The sequence below is a fragment of the Convolutriloba macropyga genome, chromosome 4 (genome assembly GCF_964194025.1).
Source record: "Convolutriloba macropyga chromosome 4, txConMacr16.3, whole genome shotgun sequence".
NCBI lineage: Eukaryota > Metazoa > Xenacoelomorpha > Acoela > Convolutidae > Convolutriloba > Convolutriloba macropyga.
The window spans coordinates 46792291-46818498 of NC_134471.1; the positions used below are offsets into that span (position 1 = coordinate 46792291).

The 26208-nt window shown below is 37.1% G+C and overlaps 3 protein-coding genes across 3 annotated transcripts in view; all 3 read left to right on the forward strand.

The window, feature by feature from the left end:
* LOC142337706 (centrosomal protein of 290 kDa-like) overlaps nt 1–26208 on the forward strand; it is a 270490-nt gene that overhangs the window by 192178 nt on the left and 52104 nt on the right. Inside the window, exons 31-33 of the mRNA XM_075387155.1 lie at nt 2718–2917; nt 3159–3246; nt 6376–6501. Coding sequence (XP_075243270.1) covers nt 2718–2917; nt 3159–3246; nt 6376–6501 — 414 coding nt within the window. The remainder of the gene's footprint in view (nt 1–2717; nt 2918–3158; nt 3247–6375; nt 6502–26208) is intronic.
* Nucleotides 9223–11476, forward strand: LOC142337708 (meso-2,3-butanediol dehydrogenase-like). Its single transcript, XM_075387157.1, has 2 exons — nt 9223–9981; nt 10581–11476. The coding sequence occupies exons 1-2, from the start codon at nt 9666–9668 to the stop codon at nt 11165–11167; spliced, it is 903 nt and encodes a 300-aa protein (XP_075243272.1). The 5' UTR covers nt 9223–9665; the 3' UTR covers nt 11168–11476.
* LOC142337709 (meso-2,3-butanediol dehydrogenase-like) lies at nt 14074–15785 on the forward strand. Its single transcript, XM_075387158.1, has one exon. It carries the CDS (start codon nt 14317–14319, stop codon nt 15160–15162), a length of 846 nt encoding a protein of 281 aa, XP_075243273.1. The 5' UTR covers nt 14074–14316; the 3' UTR covers nt 15163–15785.

A 26208-nucleotide genomic window follows, 5' to 3' on the forward strand; every position in this document is an offset into this window, starting at 1 on the left:
ACTAGGAGGGTAGACTTGAGTGTTTGATAATGGATTACCCTGTAACTTGTTGTATTTTACTGAAAATAAAGGAAGTTTTTTTGTATTTATGGGGTTTTTATTGCTTAGTGTGTGCTCTTTATACTTGGAAGACCCCGGTTGAACCCAGGCAATATGATAATGTCTGTAGCGAACAGTTTTTAGGATGTTATAACTTGTAGGGGATTTTGTAAACAAATTTTATATTGACAGACTTTTTGTTCGTAGTTTCTTTTCCCTTTTTTTAACTCTATCTCGGTGCATCTCGTTTTACTGTTTTGCCTGTTATGTGGTAAGTGAATGCTTGAGCAGAAAATTTTTTGCAATTCATGATCGCGATGATTGATTGGCTTTGGAGTCCTAACTTTGCAAATTTGGTTTTCAAAGCAGAGATTTGTTAAAAAATATCAGATTTCATTTATTGTTGAGCTTCATTAATTTTTCGTTGTTTTGGTTGATATAATGAGGTACAGCTTTTTTTGGGTGACTGAGTGGCTGAGGGTTTATTGAATTATAATTTCGAGTTAGTTCCGGAGTCTTCTGTATTTTTTTACAATCCAATAGATTTGGATTGTGTTGGAGCTCTGTCTTAAAAATGCTTTCACACAATATTTTTGACTTTGAGCTTAAACGGGATAAACAGGTAAACCACCCAGTGGGCAGGGGAATTTACCTGTTTCGTTTGACTCCTAACTTTTTGTCCTAAGAACGGGATAAACAAGTAACGCCCGGAGGGCAATAAGTTCTCTTAGAAGCCTTTACTATTTTTCGTTGGCATTAGTTAAATTAAGGCCCTATACCAGATTGTGTAGTCTTTCAAATGCTTCGATTTATGATGAGGCTGGAAATGCCTAAAATTAAGGCGAAATGTGAGTTTTTGTTGTTTTTAAACTGAAAGTGGTTCAATTTTTCACGTTTTTTTGTCATTTTTGTCAAACTCGTCTTTTTAAAAACCTTTCTATGTCTGTTTTTAGCTGTATGTTTTGGTAATGCAAACTTAAGCAACCATAATTTTTTTTGCAATATACAATTTTTTCGTGAGCTTTTATCGTATTTTGAGCTTCTCGCTCTTCATGGGCCAATTAAACTTTTTCAACCCTTTTGAGTTGGTTACTCGATAGTGTCTAGAGACAAAGAAATGGTTTTTCAATAGTTTTTTTTGAAAAATTCTTGTATAAATGAGTATGTGGATCCTTAGGAGCCAAAAAATTAAGAAGGTGCAGATCTGAAAATAGGTAGCTGGATAGTTTTAAGAGACAAAGAAAATGTTTTAAAGTAAGTTCAATGAAATTTTAAATTATTTTCAATTATTTTGAAAATTTTTTGTCTTTTTTGAGCTTTTGGATGTTTATGGACCACTTAAACTTATTTAAGATTTGATGATGGAATACTAGATAGCTTAAGAACTCTCGATTACTAGGCTCTAGAGATAATAATATGGTTTTGAAGATATTAATTTCACAAAATTTTGCGACTTCTCAATTAAGTTTGCATTTGTTTTTTGAATGTTTTTCGTCATTTCTTAGGTGATTTTGGATAGTTTCTAGAGGCAATGGAACGGTTTTGAAGATATTGATATCGCGAATTTCGGCAATTAACCAAAATTTGCAATTTTTTCAAGTTTTTGCAAATTTTTGAAGTTTTTATCTTTAGGGGCCAAAAAAATTTTATTTAACCTTGCGTGAGGGTTACTGTGTATTATTAAAGGCAGAAATTTTTCTGCCAGGTTGTTAGCATCAGAAATTTCAAGAATGCTAATATTTTTGTCCTTTTTCCAATTGATCAGCTGGCATTTATCAAGTGCTCTGCTGGCCACGTACCGTAGTTTTTCATGCAGTTCTTTGGATGGGTTTTCAGACTTATCCTGTTATACTTTTTTATTCTTTTTACCTTTCGACCACGTCTTTCGTTTAACGTAACTCAAGTTAAAACTCACGTTAAAGGGGGAAATTTTAGCGTAACATGCGTTCGCCAGGACGTTAGCATCAAAAATTTCACCTTTCGTCCACGTCTTTCGTTTAACGTAACTCACGACTTTTGATTTCGGACTTACCTCACTCTCTATTTCTACTGAGTGGATTTTCAACCCATTCACTCAATAAATTAAGCAATGTGGTGAATACAGACAAGGTCAAAAAAGCAAAATCAGAAGAGACGGGATAAACTGATCAAGCCAGGTCATTAAGTCATAGTGCATTAAGTTATCGAAGTTCATTAGAGCGATTGTTGGCTTGCATTAGTATTAAGCTCTATAGCCTTCACTGTAGAAGCTGAATTAAGTATAATGTTTGAATCTTACTGAAACTGCACACCAAATTGAACACTTTTTGACACTTAGAAAATATTTCTTTCTTTTTGTTTAAATATTTCAAACCCGATGTGCGTCAAGGGAGAGGGGTGAACGGCGGCTATTTTCCGGTAATTTGCCGGCTATGTTTTCGTTGGCTTTCTCAGACATCAGAACGTTTTTACCCAGCAATCCCGCCCACCCACACACATGCGGACTCTCACACTTTGAAGAAAAAGCTTTAAGTTTGAATACAAATGCAATGAATATGGCGTCAGTAAGCCTTGAGAAAAATAGGAAAAGGTAACGCTAGCCTGATAGCCATATGAGATGCCAGACGACAGAAGGTTTTAAGCTTCCCGTTCTGGATATATGTTAGTTTAGCTTTTCAATGTAGTACTGATTTTAACAGAGCGAGATGCATTCTAAGAGGAGTGGTCCAATAAGTGAGAAGGAGTTGTTGCGATTGGCTGAGTTAGAAGACATGGTAGCAGAGCAGACTAACATCATAGCTTCACTCAATGTTACAATTCACGACTGCAAACGGGAGAGTGAGAAGGGTTCGAGGGAGATGGAACAGCAACTCACATCTCTTCAAAATGATAAACAAAAGTAAGACAGTTATTCGCATACTTGCACTGGAATTGTTTCATTTAAAATATATGTGCGCCTAAAAATGCCGTGTTATCCTAAAGAGAGAATTTGAGAATTAAATCTTGAAGTTACACTTGAGAAATTTATGCATTTTATACCCCCTCTCAAAACTTGGCTTAATCTGAGGGTAGCGAAATATCGAGTAATCGAACAACTATATTCTCAAGTGGTCGTACGACTAAAGTCGTGAAAATTTTAGGCTAGTTAAGGAGCACGAGAGTGAGTGTCAGCAGCTGACGAAGATGATTGAGGAGAGAAATGAGGAGGGAACAGGTCTCAGAAAACAAGTAAGCTAGCCCTTAATTTCGTAAACAGCTAATTGTTCCAATCTAAATTTATTTGGGGGCTAGGAACTTTCTGCTACCCTGCCTTTTACAAGTCCATTTTGGCAGATCGATTTCTTTTGCGGAGAGATCTAATTAAGTAGGCGGTTAATTGTGTTTAGTAGCTGGCTTGTCCCAAAGTATATCAACTTCGAGTCGGTTCCGGAGTCTCGGCTATGTTTTTACGATCAAAATTTTATTGGTGCGCTGGTAGTATATAGTGACCTATAATGACGTCATTTGAAGCCCATTTAGCGAATTTAATTACTCTCCCACCCCTACTGAAGCAGGCTTTAATGGATTCGAGCTCCCACTAGTCATTCAAGAGCAACTCGTCCGACGTTAGTCGGTTGTTTTTCTTATACATGTTGCCTGATCACTTTGTATCATTTATAACAGGTTTCATTGGTTGCCAATTAAGTGTAAAGGAATCTAATTAATGGTTGGTGCTCAGAACGAGTTGTTTTTATGACTCTGTCACTATTTGTACTCAAAAATTTTATAGGGATTCCTTGCGTTTTGCACTCTTGTGTTTTATGTACTTTTTGTTGTCTTATCAAGTAATATCATCACGGAAAGGTCTCATCGGTTGAGAATGGAGATTATTAATAGCCGCCGTCAGTCTCCTAACAGCTATTATATAGGCGCTCTCCTTTTCTTAGTTTGCTTTACCTTTTGCAACTTTTGTTGGTTTTGCTTTTGTTTTTATTATATTATATGCCTGAACAGGATTCTGCTACAATGCAAGTTCGTTTCTTTATGTTATGGGTTTTGATTATAAACCATTTGATTTTGAAGTCTTCTGTATATAAAAATACAACGATTTTTTATTACTCTTGTTATTTTAAAACTTTTGTCTTTTTTGTTCTTTTGAGTTCAAGTGGTCTTGGACAATTTTTTGTCCGATGATATACCGATGAACCTCAGGTAATCGTTTGCAATATTTGGAAATTTCAAATTGTATAGAATTTACCTGTTACTTATTGGTTTTACCTGCCTGTACTTGTCCCTTGTTCGCAGTCACGTGCTTATTAAATAGATACGTTCTACCAAGAAATATCTCAATACAAATGACTGTACAATGACTGTCGCTTCCAAGCTCTATAAGCCTCCGAAAGTCCATCAGGTAACAGCCCCTCAAACAGAGGAAGCTTCTTTCGGGCAATCTGCCGGGGATCCCTGGCTCCGTCGCCGAAGCTTTCGAGAGGAATCACCCGAACCATGCCGTGAGGAAACTTCTCCTCTGGAGGAGGACTCTCGGGAGTAGTGCGTACAGACATTTTGTTACTCCCCTCAAGCCTGAATGCTCAGTATTTGTTAAAAAATACGATACAATTCGAAACCGGCAAACTTTGCACCAATGATTCTAAAGTATCGCAATTATGTATAACGAATTCAATTCAAAAATCGAGAGAAACTCATCAGCCACGGTAAATGAACCGAACCATGAAGACAATTCTCAAGCAGAGACGTGTGTATATTGGCGCAACACATAAGTATACTAAAAGAAAAACAAAGCGGGAGTTCGATCCCCCAATGCGCCGCAGCTGTCTCGAGCAACAAACAAAGCTGATTAATTCTCTAGTTTTAGTTTAATTCAATCTCTTTTTTTATGTCCTCTTTTACCTACTTATTCTTTCTTTTTTCCCGATCCCTGACCAAAATTACCTTTATGCCTAACAATGTTCAATAACAACTGCAAACACGGCTAGCCAGAAGTAATCAACGACAAGTAATCGCAATCAGGAAAAGCCAGTAAAAACCCTCCACGGTGTTTAAAATGGCTTCGTACCCCAATAACAGTGTACAGTTTAGAACCAATGTCCCAAACTCAAACTAAAAACTCTTCAAGCTGCTGCTGTAATAAACTTGATTGTTAATGGTTGTACATGAATTCCCTTTCCTTTCTGATCTCAATACAAATGACTGTTTTCCCCAATTTGCGAAACCTTTTTTCGCTCTTTCATTAGTATAGTTCAACTTGTCTGCTGACCAGTTAATGACTTTTTTGGTTGTTTATCAATTCATTGATTTTTTTAGGCTTTGATCTGTTATGTTTTTTTTCTATTGAATTAGATCCGTTGATACATTGAACTTTACTTCTTTTTCTTTTTTTCAATATTTGTTTTTCATATTTAGGACTTTCACGTTTTTCGTTTTACAAGAGACACGATTTTCTTGCTTGACTCGTGGCTTACCTCACTCACTGTTTCAACTGAATGGATTTTAGTTTCTTTCACACATTGAATTACGCAATGTAGTGAATACGTTCAATGTCAAAAGAGCAAAATCAATGGGATAAACCTATAAAGCCCGGTCATTAAGTCATAGTGATTTAGGTTATCGAAATTCATGGATTGCTAGCTGACCTATGTATTAAGCTTAATATTCAGGTTAGAAACTGAATTAAGTATAGTTTTAGAATCTAACTGAAACTGCAAAACGAATTAGAACACTTTTCAAATTCAGGAAAAAATGTCAATTTTTATCTTCTTTTTTCTTTCTCTGTTTCAATCCCGATATGTGTCAACGGCGGCTATTTTCCGGCAATTTGCCAGCTATGCTTTTAAAATTGTATGATATTTTTAATCCTATTATTCATTGATGTTGAGAAATTTGATGGGTGTTTGCAATTTCTGATAGATCTTTATCAGTATCATTGTTTATTGTGAAAAATGGTGGGGTTATCTAATTCAGTGTTTTGAAAGATTTGATCTAATGTTGAAAAGTAATTTGTGAAGCACCGAAATTATCAAAAACGTGTGTGTTTGCAATTTCAATTAAAATACCTGTAATAAGTAATTATGACATGGCAAGTCGGACCTCATTATTTGATCTAAGTTATCATTAGCGTAGAATATTCAAAACAGCTTGAATAAGCACAATTAATTGGCGGTCGCTCTGTGCTTGGTTTTCCCTCGCTCAATGATGGGTAGAACTCCAACTGTTCATACAAACAATTATTAAGAATTGTCTCAACCAATAAATGACCTGAAAAATTTTCTTTTGAAAGTAACATTGTTTCTTAATTTACCATCCAAATATAATGGAGATGAAATTAACTGCAGTTGTTAACAACTGCTATGTGTTAAGGTGGAAGTGCTGACCATGGAGTTAGAGTTGCAGAAGAGTGAGAACGTGAAGGCACCAACAACGGCCATGAAGTCAATGGTAGAGAAACTGAGGAGACAGTTAGAGGACAAAGACACAAAAATGAAGGTCAGTCTTTTATCTTTCAGCAGAAATGAAAACAACTCCAATTCGTGTTGCTAACTTCCAACCCCCCCTACATAGTTTAATTGCTTATTGGGAACAATTCCGTTATCCACTTGAACAATATTTCGTTCTCATGATCATCTGAAAACAATCAAAGCAAATTTATGCATTGATTAGGACTTAAACCCCAATTTCAGATGTTCCGGTTATTGGTTAAATCAATTTTAATTCGTAGCCACCGTCAGCCTCTCATCGGCTATGATTTGGGTGCTCTCAATGCAACAATTTTTCTTACAATACAAACAATTTATATTGTATTAGCGCTCTGTGTATTTTCTAAGATGTCATCACACAATTTTTTATGACTTTTATTTCAAAGCGGGATAAACAGGTAGAGCGTACTGGGCAGTATTTTTTATTGGAGTCCCTAAGCTGGTTTTAGTAGTTTTCCAAATGCCCGAGGCTGCTGGGAGACCTAAATTAAAGGTAAACTGTACTTTTTGAGGTTTTTGAGCCCCAAATTGTAAGCTTTTCTCTTTTCTTTCGCAGTTGTTTAGTTTTTAATTTCTCTTAAATGAAGTTTGTAGCAATTATATTAGTCCTGTCGGTCTTTTTATGCGATTTTTCGCTTGACCGTTTTTCGTCTGGCCCGTTTGATTTATCGTCCTCAAAAACGGGGATAAAGGGCTAGCGTCCGAAGGGTATTAAGTTCTCTTAGAGCATTATTACCATTCTCTAAGAATTCGATTCAACAAAACGTTTTGAGGAGACAGTTTCATCGTGTGAAGTGCGATGCCTAATGTTAAAAGTTTGACCCCCTGAGTCACCTCACCCACCCCCTCCGCTCACCCCGGTTGTTTGAGAGCAGTTCGCTTGGCATTAGTTGGTTATATTTACGTTTTTAATTGTCCCACAGCGACAACTGGGGCTATTATTGGCCGTCTCTTGTTTTTATTTTGTCGCAAGATTTTTGTAACGACCATATGGCGTCACAGCCTCTTCAAATCTGCTTCTTTTTCATTTGTTCATACAATATTTAAGTGGATTGCGTGCGTGACGTCATTTTTCACTATTTGGAGAGAGTTTTTTTGCTCATTCTCGCGATTAAGTTTTTGGTCACACGTGAGTTAACATCACTCTCAAAACTGACTTCCTCGCTCTCAAATTAACTGTTCTTCATTTCAAGGTCCAGTGAGTGTGTATCACTCTAATTCGATTTGAGTTAGGAGCACATAAAAGAAGCAGCAATATGTTATACATATCCGCTTTCAAAAATATCGTCTCGGCCTTTAACAAAATTTTTTCGTCTGTTCTTTTACTTCCTTTTTGAGACTGCACATTTACGAAGCTATTGCGGCTTTTTTCTGGCAATCTGCCAGCTATGGTTTAAGGATTCGGGTCAATAAATTTTTTATGGCATCTGCTTGGTGTATTGGATAGGTTTTGAAAGCACAAAGTTGGTTTTGAGGAAATTTGGGTGAAGAACTTTACCAACATTTTAATAATTTTTGATGAACATTTTTCGATTTCATTTGTCTGATTTGGTCTCTTAATTGCCCCGCCATTTTTGTGCTCAGGTGAAATTTGTTTTTTGTGGGTTTTGCGATTGACGAATTGATTATAAGGTTTTATGTATTCAAAAATTAGCAATATTGGAATTGTTTCAAATTTTGTGAATTTTTTTCTCAGGTTAACCTCTTTTAAACTTGCATCGGTTGTAGCTGTATAACGCTGGCTCTGAAGATTTGAACACCAGGAGACCTCAGCCAATCGTTAGTGTTTTTTGCTGACTTATCGAGTTTTTTGGCCTGCCTCTGCTTGTCTCTTTTATACAATTAAAACTTCTCTTCGATGGAAAGTTTTTGTTCGTGTTTGCCTGCCTTCTCAATCTTGTAATTCAGCACGCTGATACTGAAAATTAACAATTTATGTGTCAATTGTTTTTCTCTAATTTTTTAAAACTAATTTTCGTCTCTGCAGCGTGTTATGCGCAACTGGTTTGATTGTCAGGTAAAGGATTTCGGCGGTAAAGGGAAATCGTTTTTATTCAATTGTTTGGATTGAATTTCAGGACTTGTCAGGCTACATTTTATATGTTGGTTTTACTTGTCGATCACGTTTTTTGTCATAAATCACGACTTTCACTATTCTTTCACGCTTTCACTTACCTTGCTCACTGTTGCAACTGAATGGAGTTTAGATTTCCTTTTACAAATTTACAAGTATGTTCAAGGTCAAAAGGCAAAATCAGAAGAAAAGGGATGAACCTAGAAAGCCCGAGCCCTAAGTCCTAATGTTTACAGCAGACTTAGTGCAACAAGTGCATCAAGGTTCATTTATACTGCTAACTGCTATTAGGATTAAGTTGATTGTTCTCCAATTTACAGGTCGAATTCACCATTTTTTATCGAATCTAGCGAGACTGCGGACCCAATTAGAACACTTTGACACTTCGAAAAAATTTAGGCAATCAGTGGGGTTAGCGGCGGCTAGTTTCCTTTGTTTTTTCCCCTCGTCTTAAACGAAATAGACACATGAATTCCAGATATGATTGATCCTTACTGTGAAAAGTTTTTCGCTGCTCTGACAAAGCTTGCAAAGTCCGTGCTCATTGCAATCCCTTTTCATAGCTGTTAATTTTATTGTCTGGCGAGGTCTAAAAGCTTAATTTTGTAACTTTGCTTTTAAACGCGGATTATTTTAATACGTGCATCCAATGCTGTATTTATTTTAAATGTTTATTGTTGGATACTGGAAAGTGTTTTACTGCCATAATTTTGACCAATGCTAGCTTGGGAAGAAATTCTTTCGCTAGCTTACGTTGTTCTGCTTACTTTCTCCCTGTACTGCGTAGTGAGAACTCTCCTTTTTCCAGCGACATTTTCTCCTTGTTCTTACTTTGTGAACTGAATCAGGTCAAAATTATATATATAATTACAACGCGTTGTTTGACACAAAGTAGGTCCTTATTTGCTGAGCAAATTATTGTCGCTAACATCTAGTCTGAAATTACTAGCAATTTGCTGTGCATTAGATGTCATTTTATGACATGGCCTAGCATAGACATTCACTACTATTACGTATCATATTCAAATTCAATTGTTCTGCAAATCGTCAACGTATGCAAATTCTCAACTTACCAAGTTTAGCTAATATTCGAAACCAACATGTTGTTCAAACCCCGTTTAGCTTGCTCAGCCTTGTTCAAAGTGTGCAAAAATCAAAGTTCACATTCTCTGGGGAAATTTAATATCGCTTATTTGAGAGTCAGAACTATGGCCACCTTTTCGAACAATGAGGTTGCGATTATTACTGGAGCCAGTTCGGGTATCGGTGCGGGAACTGCCGAGAAATTGGCAGAATTGGGCGTGGCCAAATTGTGTTTAACTGGAAGGAACCAGGATGCTCTGAAACAAACTAAAAAAGCATGTCTGCAAAAGTCGACCAGCAATATGAAGGACGAAGATGTCATCCTTGTCACAGGTAATGAATTGGTTGCTATATTTGTGTGAACATTTTTAAGCTGAGAGAAATCAATTTTTTTTAACTTAGATCTGTAACTGTTTATTTTACGGCACGCAAGTCTATTTCGCAGCTATTCCGGCAATCTGCCGCCTATTTTAAGTTGCGAGAAATTTAGTTCCAAACTTTGCTGCGAAGTTCCAAACTTTGCTGCGTCCGGAACCATAATTGATTGCTCTCCTACAAAGTTTACAGCAATGATGTTTGTCCCGGTAGTCTTTTTTATACGATTTTTGGGCTGATCTAAACATTTTGACTTTTCGTCTTGAGAAACTGGTAATGGCCGCGTGAATTAATTTGTTGGGCAGTTTTGTAGTATCTACGCAGTGTCTGAATTAGATTAAATTTTTTCTATGTGCGTTTTACGTGGTTTATAGGTTATTTTATTCATTTAACAAAAGAGCAGCATGTTGGCTGCATATTGATGAAGCAATATAAATCGAAAGAATTCGACTTTTTTGGTCAGTACTTTAGTATTGCTGGAGTTTTTTTTACTTCCGAGGAATGTTGTAGATCATTTATTTTTTTTAAAAATAGAAACTCTAAGATTTGCATTTCAGGTGATATTACCGAAGAATCGATCTGCAAGTCGGTAGTTGACAAAACGTTGGATTTATTTGGTCAAATAGACATTTTGGTCAACAATGCTGGTATTATCAAAACAGGACCATTCGAAACTTCATCAATCTGCAATTACGATGAATTAAATAATATCAACGTGAGATCAATTGTTCTTTTAACACAATTATGTATTCCACATTTGAAGAAAACTAAAGGAAGTGTTGTCAATGTATCGTCTGTGAATGGAATTCGGTCATTTGCCAATGTGGGTTACTATTGCATGACTAAAGCTGCTCTTGACATGTATACCAAATGCTTAGCCCTTGAACTAGCCTCGGATGGGGTGCGAGTGAATGCTGTTAACCCTGGAGTTATCGTGACCAACATTCATACACGTGCTGGAATGGACCAAGTGCAGTACGATGCTTTTCTGGAGCGTGCTAAAGAGACCCACGCTTTAGGGAGACCGGGGGTAGTTGAAGAAGTTGCGGATGCAATTGCGTTTTTGGCAAGTTCTCAATCCAGTTTTATGACCGGAAATTTGACGTCGGTTGATGGTGGGCGAAATTTGATGTGCCCAAGATGAAAAAAAACTATGAACAGAAGATTTTACTTGATATTGCAAGCTTAAATTTCGTATTTAAATTTGGACCCTATTTTATCTGTATTTCAAAAGCAGTATCTAACGAACGCGCTGAAGCTGAGTTAAATGGACTAAACCTCTAAAAACTTCTGAAAAACTCGAAATCTTTAATTACTCTCGAACGACAGTATTATCTGTTGCTTTTACATTTTATTCATGCACTCCTGCTTCAAATATGAAAAGTGAATAACAGAGTGACACTTCTAATCTACCGTAATTGTGAAAACAGTTCAATTGATTTTTTCAGTCCAATCGGAACAAACATGTTAATATAATTTGCAGGAATTGTGGTTAAAAAAAACTTTAACCACGTTAACTGCTGCGTATATAAATGAAACTGATGGTGTTTCATTGAAAGAAATTTAATAAATGAACGCAACTTGATGTGGTAACTAATAGCCGCCCTCAGCTTCTCAGCCGGCTATTATAGCGCATCTAGTTTTTTATAATTCAATAAATAAGAATTATACTTGGTCGGTGTTTTTTTACGACTCGAAGAGGCGTTTTTGGTTTTCTTTTTTGTAAGAGTGATCAAAGAAACTGGACGTTCAGGGAGTGAATGAAGTTTGAAAAATTTATTTCAGTGATCTTATTCGAAGATCGGAGACAAGAGATAGTGGTTATTTTGTTTATACCTTCTTTTACGAGAGCGAGAAATGTAGGTATGAAATTAGTTTCGCGAAGCGAGTGAATTTTCTTGTTTACGCTCTTCACTTTGAAGATATTTTTCTCATGGTTTGGGTTTTTTTTTATCTTGTCTATCAGGTTATTGTATAAAAAAGTAATAATATTTAGCCTGTTTTGATACCTTTTTGAAGTTTTTTGTAAATAACGGGAATTTAATTAATGAGGTTTTTTTCATTTATTTTGCTGATTTGTAGTCTATTTATGAAGTTTTCGGCCCATTGTATCGTTTTATTGATTTCAGTTGTAAATAAATTAAAGCCCCATGCCTGTAGGCTCTGTTTACCACAAAGGATGCTATTTTCTTTTGCTCCAAAGGTGTCTCTTTCTATGAAATTTGAAAGTGAGAAATTTCTCAGTTTTTCGCGGTTCTCGATTTCTTCGAAAATAGAAATGCTTGTCAGCTCATTAAGGCTTGGCTGATTTTTTCTGGTTAGATTAGTTTTTGTTGCATCAAGCAACGTTTTTACTTGTACTATATGATACATAAATTGAATTTTCTAATTTTTCTTGTTAATTTACCTTGGCGAAATTGTCGTTTGTCTGCTGAAGATTTTTGTTTTCCTGCATTTGATGCGTTCTGCAATGAGATATTATCTTTTTAATTGCTCTCAAACGAAGTTTGTAGCAATTATATTAGTCCTGTTGGTCTTTTTTTTATGCGATTTTTCGCTTGACCGATTTTTCGTCTGACGCTTTTGACTTTTCGTCCTCAAAAACGGGATAAACAGGTAGCGCCCAGCGGGCATTAAGTTCTCTTAGAGCCTTTCAGCTCTGTTTCAGCTCAAACTGTTTTGGAGATTTATACTTATACTTATGGTGTGAAGGGCGGTTCTGAGAGGTTGAGAAACCCCCCCCCCCCCACCCCCAACCCAGCGTTGCCCCCATCAGCCCCCACTGCACCCCCCCCCCCTTGGCTAGCTACTGACGAAGCCAACCGCTCGCCGGTCGTTTGAGAGCAATTCGCCCGACGTTAGTCGGTTATGTTTAAAATGCCAGTTTTTTGGGGGATATACAACTTCGAGTCGTTTCCGGAAAGCTTCCGGCTGTTCCGGAAATCTGTTCACACTTCATGATTTTTGGAGGTCAAATTGAAGTGATAATTTTGATCACGCCGAAGAACAAAGTGGGGCAAAAAACTAGTGATATTGCGTCGTGAAATTTGTTCTATCTTATTTCAAAGCAGAGTGAGAAAACGGTGTTTGAACAAAAAATCGTTTTCTCGAGTGTGGTTATTTGTTCATATGCGGCAATTTGACTTCAATTTTTGGTGCTTTTTTATTCCAATCTTTTCATAGTACATTCTAATTTTAGTTTTGTTCAATTAAAATATTTGGAATTGTTTCAGGACTTGTCCTGCTAAATTTGTTTACGTCGTCGAATAAAACTTTGTTTCTCTTTACCTTAGTTCACAGCTTGTTCAAAAGTTTGCTGGAAATTTCTCTGACTTCTCTAGGCTAGCTTCATTCCTCTCTCATTCTGCTCAAAGTGATTATAAACCACAGTTGCTCAGCAAAGCAATCAAAACTGATGAGAATCCGTATCAAAAAAAGAAATCAAAATAGAAACGGGATAAACCCATAAAGCCCAATGTTAAATGCTCTTTACTTCAACATTGTTCTTATCAGTCTTATAAGTCTTACTTAAGATCTCTAATGCGTTTTGGCATTGATGAGAATCCGTATCAAAAAAGAAATCAAAATAGAAACGCGATAAACCCATAAATAAAGCCCAATGTTAAATGCCCTTTACTTCAACTTTGTTCTTATCAGTCTCTTTAGTCTTACTTAGCATCTCTAATGCGTTTTGGCATTGATGAGAATCCGTATCAAAAAACGAAATCAAAATAGAAACGGGATAAAACCATAAAGCCCTTTACTTCAACTTTGTTCTTTTCAGTCTTCTAAGTCTTGCTTTACATCTCTAATGCGTTTTGGCATTGATACTAGCGCCTGGATACTCTCATTGAGAAACAGGAGTATGCATAACTAAAAAATCCAATCAAAATTGTTCGCGGTGTTATGGGAATCAATGGCGGTTTTTTTCCGACAATCTGCCGGGTATTGTTTTCTCGGTCACTTCTGCCTTATTTATATTATTTATATATATATATATATATATATATATATATATATATATATATTTGAGCAATTGTGCCTGTCGTTTGAAAGCAATTCGCCTGTCATCAGTTCCTTTTTGTATTTGATACACGGGCAGTGTAGATTTTATTTGTGATGTGAGTTCATGATTTTGGATATTTGTAAATTTCTGACTATGTAAAACAGAATATATCTGACATAGATGTAGAGGAATTGAATTGTTATTTTAGTAACTGTAAAAAATAGTAGTTCTGTGCGTGCTGAACGAGAACATCGAGGCATGTCTTTCACTTTTTAAATTGATTCAAAATGGCTCCTTTTCATTCACAGCTTAGAATATTGTTTATTGCTCATTTTAAGATGATGCTTCTTTTTACAAACGAAGTTGCAATAGTCACTGGGGCCAGTTCTGGCATTGGAGCTGAGGTTGCCTCTAAATTGGCAGAACTGGGTATCGGAAAACTATGTCTAACGGGTCGGCAACTGGATTCACTTAATCAAACAAAACAGTCTTGCATCTCTAAGTCGAACGGAAAATTAACCGAAGATGACATTACCAATGTGATTGGCAACCTATCAGATGAAGCAACATGTAAGAAGATAGTTGACAAGACAATCGAATCTTTCGGACAGGTTGACATTCTGATAAACAATGCGGGGATGATCAAATTAGGTCCACTTGAATCTTGTCCCATTGAAGACTTTGATCAGCTTATGAATGTGAATGTGCGTTCTATGCTTGTTCTCTCGAAGTTATGTATCCCTCATTTACGGAAAACCAAAGGGAGCATCGTCAATATGGGGTCTGTGTATGGTATGCAGCCATTTGCAGATGCAGGCTATCATTGTATGTCTAAAGCGGCGGTTCACATGTTTACTCAGTGCTTAGCTCTTGAGCTTGCTGTTGATGGAATTAGGGTTAACTGTGTTAATCCTGGTTTGATCAGAACTAATATCTTAACGAGAGAGCTCATGACTGATCAGGAATTCGACAAACTACTTGAAGACGGTAAAAGACAGCACCCGCTAGGTCGTAGTGGTGAACCAGAAGACGTTGCAAAAGCGGTAGCATTTTTGGCCAGCAAGAAGGCCAGTTTCATCACTGGAAATATTACGCCTGTTGATGGAGGCAGAAATCTGATGTGCCCAAGATGATTTCTATGATTGTAATAAGCCTCGGATCTAATAAACTATGCACTTGTTTGAAGAACAAATCGGCTAACATATCTATATCAAAAAAAATTGACCGAACGTTAATTTTGTTATCCCTAATGCTATTGCGTTGCAATTGGCAATTTAGAAGTTTTCAATTGCTCTCAAAGTCGTTTTTAGCAATTTTTAGTCCGGTTGGTTGTTTTTTATGCAATTTTTTTGCACTACTAACCCTCCGCCTGATTGTTTTGTCTGACCTTTTGACTTCTTGTCCTCAAGAACGGAATAAAATTTTATTTTTATGTAATTCGTTTAAGTAATTAATTGATCTCAAACGAATTTGAGCCTCACGCCTTACTGGTCTCTAAGTATGCTATTCATAGAAACCATTTTGAGGAGACAATTTAAAGGTGTGAAGCTTGGTTTTTAGTCTTAATAGTTCGACCCACTCTGTGACCTCCCTCACACCCACCTGATGCATCCCTAAGCCCCTATCTGGCTACTACCGAAGCCTACCACTCGCCAGTGGTTTTAGAGCAATTCGACCGACGTTAGTCGATCATGCTTGACGTTTTTGTCCTCAAAAATAGGATGAACAGGTTACGTCTGGAGGTTACGATATTTTTTCTTTTGGTGCTAATATTGAAGCTTTTACGATTTTTCAATAGTGTGAATTTTTAGTTGCTTGCCAATACAAAAACTTACCTGCTAAAAAATCTCACAGGCTATTACTTAGTGGCTCTCATTTTTTACCATTCGAAATTGAATTGCATTGATGTGCTGTCCTTTTGTAAAGATCTGTATATACGTTTTTGATCTTTTCTTGTCATTTAGAAGTCAATTCGGAGTTGTGATTTTGGTAACGCTGGGGTATTAAGAGGAGCGAAAAGCGAGTAATTCTAAGGCATGACATTTTTTTAAAAGGCTTTTTTTGACTGAAGGAAGAAAATGGTCGTTAACCAGATTTTCGGTTTCTGGAATCGAATTTTTTCACGTAAGGCTAATTGATATCTGTTTTTGCTGTCTTTTCTTTATCTGTCCGAATCATCTTAAGAGGCAATACGTTTGATCTAAAAATGCATAGTTGCACCCTTTTAAACACCTTTAAACGCAACGCAAGACAAGCTATTTGTCTTTATAAAATAAGGGATTTCGCCTGTTATTGTAGTTCGTTTTGCTTTGCTATTTTATCTCATCAATGATAGGTCCAGAAGGCTCTCTATCAATGCCCGTTTTATCTTAATTACTGATTTGAGTTGAAATTAACGACTTTGACACTGACTGTCCTTTTCTATCATATGTCTTTTTGTGATCTGTCACTTAGTCTCATTTCAGAAAGTTCGAAGTGGCTCTCTTATGAATCCATTTTGATCACTTAATGTTTTGTTAAATATTGTTACAATCTTTATTCGTATCGAAAATTTCTCACTGCTTTGACACCACTTGCTTTCGAGACTTAGTTGTTTTAATAGCTGCCTCAACTTGTTTTTTTTCGTCAAAGAAAGATTTGTTTTGCTTTGTCTTAGTTCACAGGTAGTTCAAAGTTTAGCGTGAAATTCACGCGGCTAGTTCTCTTCTTCTCTCATTATCTTAAATGTGCTTTTTAACAGCAGTTGCTCAGTAAAGCAATTCAGAATAAATATAGTTGGTATAAAAAAAAATAAATCTGAAATAGAAACATCAAGCTCAATTTAACATGGCCGATAATTGAACTTTTCCATCTCTCATGCTTATTGTTATTGATGTTAGCCCCTGTGTCTTCCCACTAAGAAATAGGAGTATGTTCAGCTACAAAGTGATTTTAAAATCCTTGGCGTTTTGACGATTGTTTTTTTTTCAAAAATCATTTTTCATTACTTTGTTCACTCAATACCAATTGTGGTTATGGGCATAAACGGCGGGTATTTTGCAGCAATCTGACAGCGTTGTTTTGGTTTTTGATCCCTTTTGTAGTTTTATTGTTATTCGGTTAGTTAGTTTCATTAATAATAGGTTTCTTCAGCTTTTTTTTACTTTGACTCTTTCAAGATTTTTAGTAATTTTTTTTGTATTTGGCAGATCTTGTAGTTATTTTTGTTGTTCTTTCACATAATCTCAATAACGACTGATCTGCGTGCCCTAAGCTTTATTATGCTCTAAAACTGTGATTCATCAAAACTATTTTGAGGAGACAGTTTCATGTGAACGGCGGTTCTTAATCTGAAAAGTTTACCTCAGTCGCCCCCGCCATCAGCCACCCCCCCCCTTACTCAACGCTCCCTTTCTCGACCTGTCGATTTGAATGCCGCTGTCATTCTAACCCTGGCAACGCGAACCCCCGACGCTTGCCCCCCTCCCCCCACACACACACTCCGGTCACCGCCCCTAATTCTAGAATCCGTAAGTCTCAGCTTGCTACTTCCGAAGCCAACCCACCGCTCATCTGTAGTTTGAAAGCAATTCGCCCGACGATAGTCAGTTATTTTTGCTGATGACTTAATTGGCGTTAAAACCATTTGTCGACAATTTTTGAACGTTTGATTGTTGCCTGCATTTGCTGCTACTTTCGTTGCGTGGTCATCCAATTACTTACATCATGTTGATATATGCTTTCTATTGATAGACAAAGCAAAAGATGTCGAAGAGTTCAAAGTTTTAATTGCGAGTTTCATTGAGTTCGTTGCCACTAATTTGCAGTGACATTCGTAAAAATGTTTTTTTTTGCCATGTCCTTGGATTTACTTTGTCTGCAGTGGTTTTCTACAAAGGCGGTGTTTTTTTGTCTACACTCACATTGTGGAAAAGTCTTTTGAGGCTCAGGTTTTCAGTATTAATAACCTCCATAACACTTTTTCCAAAAAGACTAGAAAGAATTTTTTAAAATTATTTTTGTGTTACATTCAATTTTTAGACGTCTTGGTATTTGATTTGTTTATTATAGGAGGCTTTTATAAGAAGGCTGATATTGTTGTCTTTTGTTGCTTAATTTCTTTGAATTCTTATATAGGACGTGTCCTGCTATGTTTCACGTTTGTGTTACATTTTTTGTTAGATAAAAGTTACGACTTTCACCTTTGACATCTGACTTACCTCACTGTTTCAAAAGAATGGAATTAAGAATTAATTCAGTAAATGTACAGGAATACGTTCAAGGTAAAAAAGATCTTAATAAATGTGATAAACCAATAAATGCCGTTCTCTAAGACTTAATGTTTAATTTCTGAGTGCATTAAGGTATCAATGTTTCTTAGAGTACACTGCTAACTGGTGTTAAAAATTTGACGGCTATATTTTTGATTGCTTCGATCACAGTTGTTTTCAGCATTTCGAACAATAACGACTTGATCACGGTTCCTTTTCGACTCGCACGTTTTTCCGAACGCTGAATTATTCATGCCCTTATAGAACTTTTTGCCAAAAGCAGTACTGGCAGCAATCCGGAGACTGGTATTTAGCTCCATGTAGGGTCGCATCCAGTTCGATTGCTCAAACATTAATGCCCGATGAAGTTTTGTGATTTTGAGCCCCATTGAATTGTAGAATTGTGCAAGCCGATAATGTAGCGTGTAGCGGTTTTTAGGCAACAGCGTTTGGACGAATTTTGGCCCAGATGACTTTTCAGGTAAGTGCATCTGTACTTTCAAATTTTTCTGGTAACCGCTCAGCCAAGAATGTTTGATTTTCAATTTGCATGGCGCCAGAGGGTAATCTTGATGAGCTTCATGAAATTCGGGTGGATAATCAATATCAACTTCAATTATGTATCCATGCTGTGCCGTTGACGAAATTTTGAGTACTTCCTCGAGCGTGATGTGTGCATCTAGCGCAAAATCCTTCAAGGGCAAATGATCGTTCTGCATTACGCCGCCGTAGAGGTTATTTGCGTCTAGCATCAACGCATATGTAGACGGCTTATAAGCATCATAGTTCGGCAGATGGCAGTTGTTTGCTTGAAAGAGTCGTTGCTCATAGATTGAAGTCACTACTCCGCGCATCATGTTCTCTACAAGTTCAATTTGTTCTCTCTCGGTTAGCAAATGCAGGTCGGGTTTGCACACCTTGAGGAACGCATCTCCTGATGAATTTGATGCTCCATAGTACTGTGCGCAATCTAAACCGTACCTGTCATAGCAGATATCTCTGAAAGCCTCAAAGACGCAGGCCAAGAGCAAAGTGTCACAGGTTAGATAAAGGTCTTGGTAGTCGCCGATGTTTTGACAACCAAATTTTGAAAACACTGTTTGAGCATGATTGTAGTCGGTTTCGCTGATAGTGACTTCACCGCCATGCAATGTATTTTTCCATTCCGATAATGGAGGCAACACTTTTTCTTCAAACACTTGTTCTGATGTGATGTAGGAATAACAGTGAAAACCTTTTTGGCAGAGAATTTGAAAATCGCTATGGGAGTAAGATTCATACTTAGGGCGTAGAATGTCATAGCGATTGTCAGGCAGATCAGCTACCAAGGACTCGAGTGATTGGGGCATGAAGTTAAACGAGTCAATTAACCTTATGTATTCGAAGATGGGTACTTGTTGTCCGGCCTCCGACTCAAAATTTTTTATGAACACTCCGACAGAGTGATATATAGTTTTCGTCCGTAGAAGGTATAACTTCAAACTTCGTTTCCGGCTCACACTCTGCTAGCGCGAGACATATATGATGAATATCATACTTTTTGATATTATGACCAATCATTGGCGTAAAGTTAGATGTTCTGCGACGAGTGTTACAGAGTTGATGCGCCCACCCTAGAAAATGACCATCGTAGTGACAATGGTCAAGAACAAGCTCAGCATCATCGTTTATTTCGTTTTCACAGATCCAACATCTTGTGTTATTTTCACGCGCTGGAACAGGTCCGCGGTAGGGTCCGTAGAAAGCTCGTTTTCGGTTGTAGATGTCCCGCGCCAGTACGTGCAAAGATTTTACAAATTTGTTCATACAGTTGTCACCTCTTTTGTTCAAAGTAGACAGGAGTTGCTTTACCGTGTTCTATGGCTGCTATAGCATAACCACAAGGTTCATGTTTTTCAATTGCAACTGTGTAGGAAGTAGAGGGTGAGGATTGTGCTGTAGCGATTGGAACAAGATAAGATTCTGTGTCAAAGTATAGAACGATAGGAAGAAACCAGCGTGCTTTCCAATTTCGGAACTGTAGGGAACTGTTCTTTTGGCATAACAATTTCTGCTGCTGCATGTTCGCTGCATGTTTTAACATGGTTTTGATAAGTGTCTCTGTTTGTACACAAATGAAAACAATTTCGACAAATACGCTGCGCTGCACGGTGGGCTATACCTTTGAAGTATGCGACAAATCGTTCCAGATTCAAGATGAGAACGTAGTGATGGGCATTCTCATCGCGGAGGAGAAGGTCCATTGTGAAGGATTTGTTTGGCTTTTTGGAAACGTAGATCATCACCAAACGTGTTCCCTAAACAACGTGTTCCACCAAACATCTTCATCACCATACGTGTATTCTGTAAACAAAACGGATTCATGAAGACCAATACAGTTTTAACATTTTGATTCGTTTAGCGGGAATATTTAGTTTTTATTGATATTATTAAAGAAACACTTACCCGAAAACATTGACGCGAACGTCGTTGGCGTCCACAAAGTATGGGATCCTGTTTATGGGCATGGGCATCTGATAGTCTCCAACCGGCTGTCGTTCCGCATTCTTGTACGTATCTGGATTCGTCCTTTGTTCCCGATCGACCTTCTGTCAGTAAATTGATTCGATTTTCGATGTGATACGCGGCAACGAAACAATACACGAAGCAGTTGTGATCAAAATGGTTTCGTATGTTGAGCAGTGAACGGCATCCGTTCAGGAAACCAGGTAGAGCTATATATGACGATGCATGCACGGGGGCAAAGGCTATCTTGATCTCCAGTCTGTTTACTTTGCGTAGAATCCATCCACTGCCTTGTGACGAAAACATGAAGAGAATATTTAACATCTTAATCAACATCTTGAAAAAATCTTCGTTTGAGAGTCCATCCAAGTACAGTGTAGTCATTTCAGAGCTAGCAAAGATTTCGATAGCTTGTTCTTCGTTGTCATTTTCGTTTCTTTCTTTGTAGAGATCCAGAGACAACAAACTGAACTTTTTTGGCTGCATTCGAAACTTCGCTGTCTATAAGGTCAGTTATGATGTTTCTATTGTTCAGCATGAACTCCATGGGATCTTGGTCGTCCTCCGTTCCATCAATAGTGAAAGCTTGAAGTGCTCCTTGAAAGGCGGATTCTGTTGGTCTTCTGCTTGTTTCACTAGTTCTCGAGGGCAGTTCATGTTTATCTCTTGTGTGTGGCAAAGCGATCAGCAGAATCAAAGCCAATGTAGCAGTAGAGACAACATTGTACTAACGGATTATGTCGGTTTCCGAAATGTCGTTCGAGAGTTTGTAGATCTCTTGTAGTGAAATCAGTGTTCACAGCGGTACACTGGCACTCCAACTTCATCTGGACGCAAGTTCCTTTGGTGACGATTGCGGTTGGTGCGAAATGTGAATTTGGCGTTACAAAATTTGCACGAGAAACTCATAGTTGAATCAATTTGAAGATAAAATGGTTTTGAGTTCGAGCTAAACCAAACCTTCAACTCTCTAAAAATAACCAACGTCCTGATTGGTTGAATTTGAAAACGAAATTTCTAGGGACAAAGTTTCTTTCCAATCAGTTAACTAAAGGATTGCACAAGAGTGAATAATATCATTGCCCACGGATCACAGCCCAATTAATTAAATTAGGAGATGGATGAAGCTTTAGAAACAACATTTTTTTATCCCGTATGAGGGCGTCTAGCATTTTATGCAAATTTAGTCCCTGCTTTATGCAAATGCCATCATTCGCCAGTGAGGGCTTAGATCATTTTGTATGCAAATCCATTTGCATATATGATTGGTATTCTGGCCAAAGAGGGCTGCAATCATGTCTTATGCAAAGTTGAATTAAAATGCAAATACCAATGTTTTGCCGTAATAGTCGGAGACATATGCGTAACTTCTATGCAATATATGCGTAATTACTATGCAGTGACGTGTTTTAGCGAGCCTTATATGGTTAAATAGCTTTATTGGTGTTCTAGTGCAACTGAATATCTCTTTTTAGGGATAAAAAGGTTTATTATCACATTTTTTTTAAACCAAAAACATTGAAAATTTTTTTTTGAAAATAGATTTGAATTTTAGTATAACAAGTCTCATCAATGATTACTGGAGGTTGTAGCAGAATCAGTAGAGGGTTGAGAGATTTTAAAAAACTAAGAAAAAATGTTTTTAAAAATTGAAAAAAATTGATTTTTTTTTGTTTTTCGCAATTTTTAATGGAACTCATACTTGGCTAACAGCTAGCTTCATCATTCTTATGATCAAAGTTTCACAGCGTGAGATTTTATGAAGACTGGTTTTTACAGAAGTGTGAAAAAACCTCGGGAACACGATTTTTCAAAACATCTGGCAGCCACATGTTTCTAATTGAAAACAGGTGTTTGCGAAAACCGTGTTCCCGGGGTTTTTTGGCCATGATCATCATAAACTTTTATTTCTGTTACAAGGTCGTAAGAAAAACACATTCTGAGTACTTTTCAGCAAAACAACCATATCATCAATTTTTTTCATTTTTCGGAAAAATTGACCTTTTTTTCAGAAAAAAAGTTTCTTCTCTAAAAATTTTTATGAGGAACTTCTAAAGTAACACCTTCAAATTGTAGTAAAAAACATAGGGATAACATTGAAACGTTAAAAAATTGCATGTTTTCAAGTTATCTGAAAGAAAAAAATTTTTATCTGAAATAAAAAAAATTTAACGTTTTTTCTGTTACAGATATGAAAAAGTTTATGGGGACCAAAAATTTAGAGCGTGTTGTTTTACATCATATGAGATACTTCTCAGTAGTTTCCTCATCAGTCTTCCACTTGTAGGGTGATAAGTTAAAGACAAAAACATATGACTGAACATAGATTTTGTTCTCTGTGACCCATAAAATATGCTCCTCCAAAATTTTTGTTATGAGTTCTGTTGTAGAACACTCAGCAAAATGTCTCCTTACAAAATTGTCCAACTTTTTCGTTTTCATTGTTTTCGTTTTTCTTCAAAAATTTCCAATTTTTCGAGCAATTTGTTCGAAAAATGGTTTGAAAATGGGCAAAGACACCACTTCTCAATAAAGTTGTTCAAGTCATATTTTGTAGACGATATTGTGCTCTATAAAACCATGTTTATACATGTTTCTTCATTTGGCAAATATAGTCACTTTTACGGGTTTTCGAAAAAAAAATTTCAGTTTGTCTTTAGTCCTTCGAATTTTTTTTCTATTTTCAAGAACCAGACTAATAATATTAAATTTTTATTTTGTACACAAAAAATATTTAATCTTTACAAAATCGAAACAAATTAATCAAAGAAATTGACTCAACATTTTTATAAAACACAAATTTTGATTACTCCAATAAGCAATTCTTCACACAATCAAACAGAGTTTAGGTTTCCTTTCAGAAATTCATCAGTTTTTCACAGGGTCCAATGGACCTTCATTTTCTTGGCGCGAGAGTGACTTTTGGCGTCTCGGAGTTGTCGGGTGTTGTTGTTGTTGTTGTTGTTGTTGTTGTTGTTGTTGTTGTTGTTGTTGTTGTTGTTGTTGTTGCAACCAAGCTTGAACCGGTCTCCAAATTTGTTGTTGGTGTCGTCGAGCCAGACGGTGTTCTGAAGTCGGTCGCAGACAAATTCTGCATCAATTGACTTGCAGTTGGTAGTGAGCCAAAATTCCATGCAAGTTTCTCCTCTGTAACGGGGGAAAACAGAGACGGTGAGCTCTCCGGAGTCACAGTAGCACTAGGATCAGACGTTGGCGTTGACACACATCCTGGTGTTGGTGGTGGTGACTCGGGAGAATGTGGAAGGCCCCATAAATCGGCTAGGTCATTGCAGGCCCGAACTACTCCCAACTGGTTTTGGAAAAAGGGCACGCAGTCACAATCGTATTTGTATAGAATAGTTCGAGTTTCTTTTGGCAGTGTCACAATGTCATACGGGTAAAGAGGATGTGTTAACGACAAAGGTGGAACAAACCCGCCTGAAGTGATAAGGGTTCCACCGCAATCTTCACTCTCCTTTTTGTCCGGCAAGGTTGCAATGAAGTTAATGAAGATTTTGGGTATCATAAAGTGTTCAAGCGTTGTCCAATTCTCCTCTTTCTCGTTTGTCCTTTTTTGTTGGATAAAAACCACAAAGTTTTCGTAAAAGGTTTGGTACACAATTGTTCGCTCCCAGACATTGTTTTGGTCGCTCAGGATATGGAAAGACATTTTCTGCGTTTGAAGAATTTTGAGATAATAATGTTTTAAAGAATTTTGGAATGCTTTGAAGAGAAGATAAGCAAATTGATTGTTTTTGATAATTGAACAAGAAAAAATTGTGAAGGTATTTTAAGCGCAAGGATATGTGTTCACAAAATTTGACTTCTGCTCAGACAGTAGACTTTCAACAAAGTTAAAGAGTTGCTGTTTCGAAACCGAAATGAAATAAAATATAGCGGGGATTTTACCCCCATGTAGTTTGTGAGTTAACAATGTGAGTCCAGTGGCAGTTCTCTTATCTGCCCCCGGCACAACCAAAAGCCAACCATTTTGGCCCGGAATTTTGATTCAAAACATATGTGCTTTACTGCTTTGTTTATAACAGAATTAGGCACACGCCTTAAAACTGCACATGTATTTACAAAATTTTAGTTGAACGCCAGGTGTTTTTCATTAACTTGGACCAAGTTGGATAAGTAGACCACACACGTGTAACCCACGCATGCCGCGCGCCTGAGGTGGGGAGCACGTTGCTTGTAATTGAAACCTCACTTTGGTTCCTTGATACGAGGGAATTATCACACCTAACACGTATTATTCCCCTCTTATCAGTTAGTTTCTTTGAAATTCCTGGCGTTAGGGACTATTACCAGTGTGTATTTGTGTGTGTGTGTGTGTGGGTTATCAAGGTAATGCCAAGAAATACCTCGTGTTGATCTAAATATAACTCCGCGATATATAAATTATATGGGAAATACATGGGCCTCTGAAGACATGTGATATATGTAAATAACTTGAAACACACTTATTAGTACTGTTTTGGAATGAATAGTGAACATTTGAATAATTTAACCTTTCGCTAACAGTTGACTACCTTCTACAACAAAAACTTCCAAGCTAATTTGGTACAAATGCCTTTCACTGCAAGCAAAGACAAAGAGTACGTTGATTGCTATTTCGATATATCTAAAACAGAAAAGAGGTTGATAAGAGCTACTCTCAAAACCTATGAAAACACCGGGACGTACGTCTTTTTGAAACTTTTTAAGAGAAAAGACAATGAATACGAATTTGAACAGAGAATATCCCTTACAACAGAGGAATTTGACAAACTTATGAAAAAAAGTGGCAGGATACGAAACTCGGTGCCAGAGTCAGAAGGGAAAAAAGATACTTCAGTTGCTAACAAACCGGTGGCTTAAAAACCTAAACTAGCAGAAAAAGATTCTGGATACGAATCAGCGTCCTCATCCTCGGCTGCTTCCACAGATTAATCAAAATGGTTGAAGCAATGTTTGAACGATCGCCGGGTTACTTCAAACAATTTCAGAAGGCGTTCAAATTTTCAGTTTGTGATGAAAAACAGGAGTTGAATGGTGTAAAAAATATGCTGTGTGTTCATTTTGAAAACCCCTTTTGCACTTTGAAAACTAACCATTACCATGTTTTGGTGGATACATCAGACGTGACAAAGTCTCCAGACAAATCAAAGCTTAAAAAAATCTATACAGTGCCTTGTCTCTACACGACATTCAAGATCTTGTTTGCCTATTCAAATACCCTAAAGCTGAATGGAGAAATGTTTCAAAAGCTTGTTCTGGCGGATGAATACAACAAAAATTTGAGCATAGATTCCCACTCAATTCAGAAACTGTTGCCAAACTTCTCTAACGTAGCTGCTAATCAAAAGGTCAACAACAGCAGCAACGTGACGTTGAATGAAGACAATCAACGACGACTGCAGCAAGGAAGCAGCGTACAGT

What these genes read in the sequence shown, in the direction of transcription:
- LOC142337708 (XM_075387157.1), top strand. Translation starts at nt 9,666, where the DNA reads ATGTTGTTCAAACCCCGTTTAGCTTGCTCAGCCTTGTTCAAAGTGTGC. An exon ending in AGATGTCATCCTTGTCACAG is followed by an intron (nt 9,982 to 10,580) that starts GTAATGAATTGG and finishes TTTGCATTTCAG; the next exon opens with GTGATATTACCGAAGAATCG.
- LOC142337709 (XM_075387158.1), top strand. Translation starts at nt 14,317, where the DNA reads ATGGCTCCTTTTCATTCACAGCTTAGAATATTGTTTATTGCTCATTTT.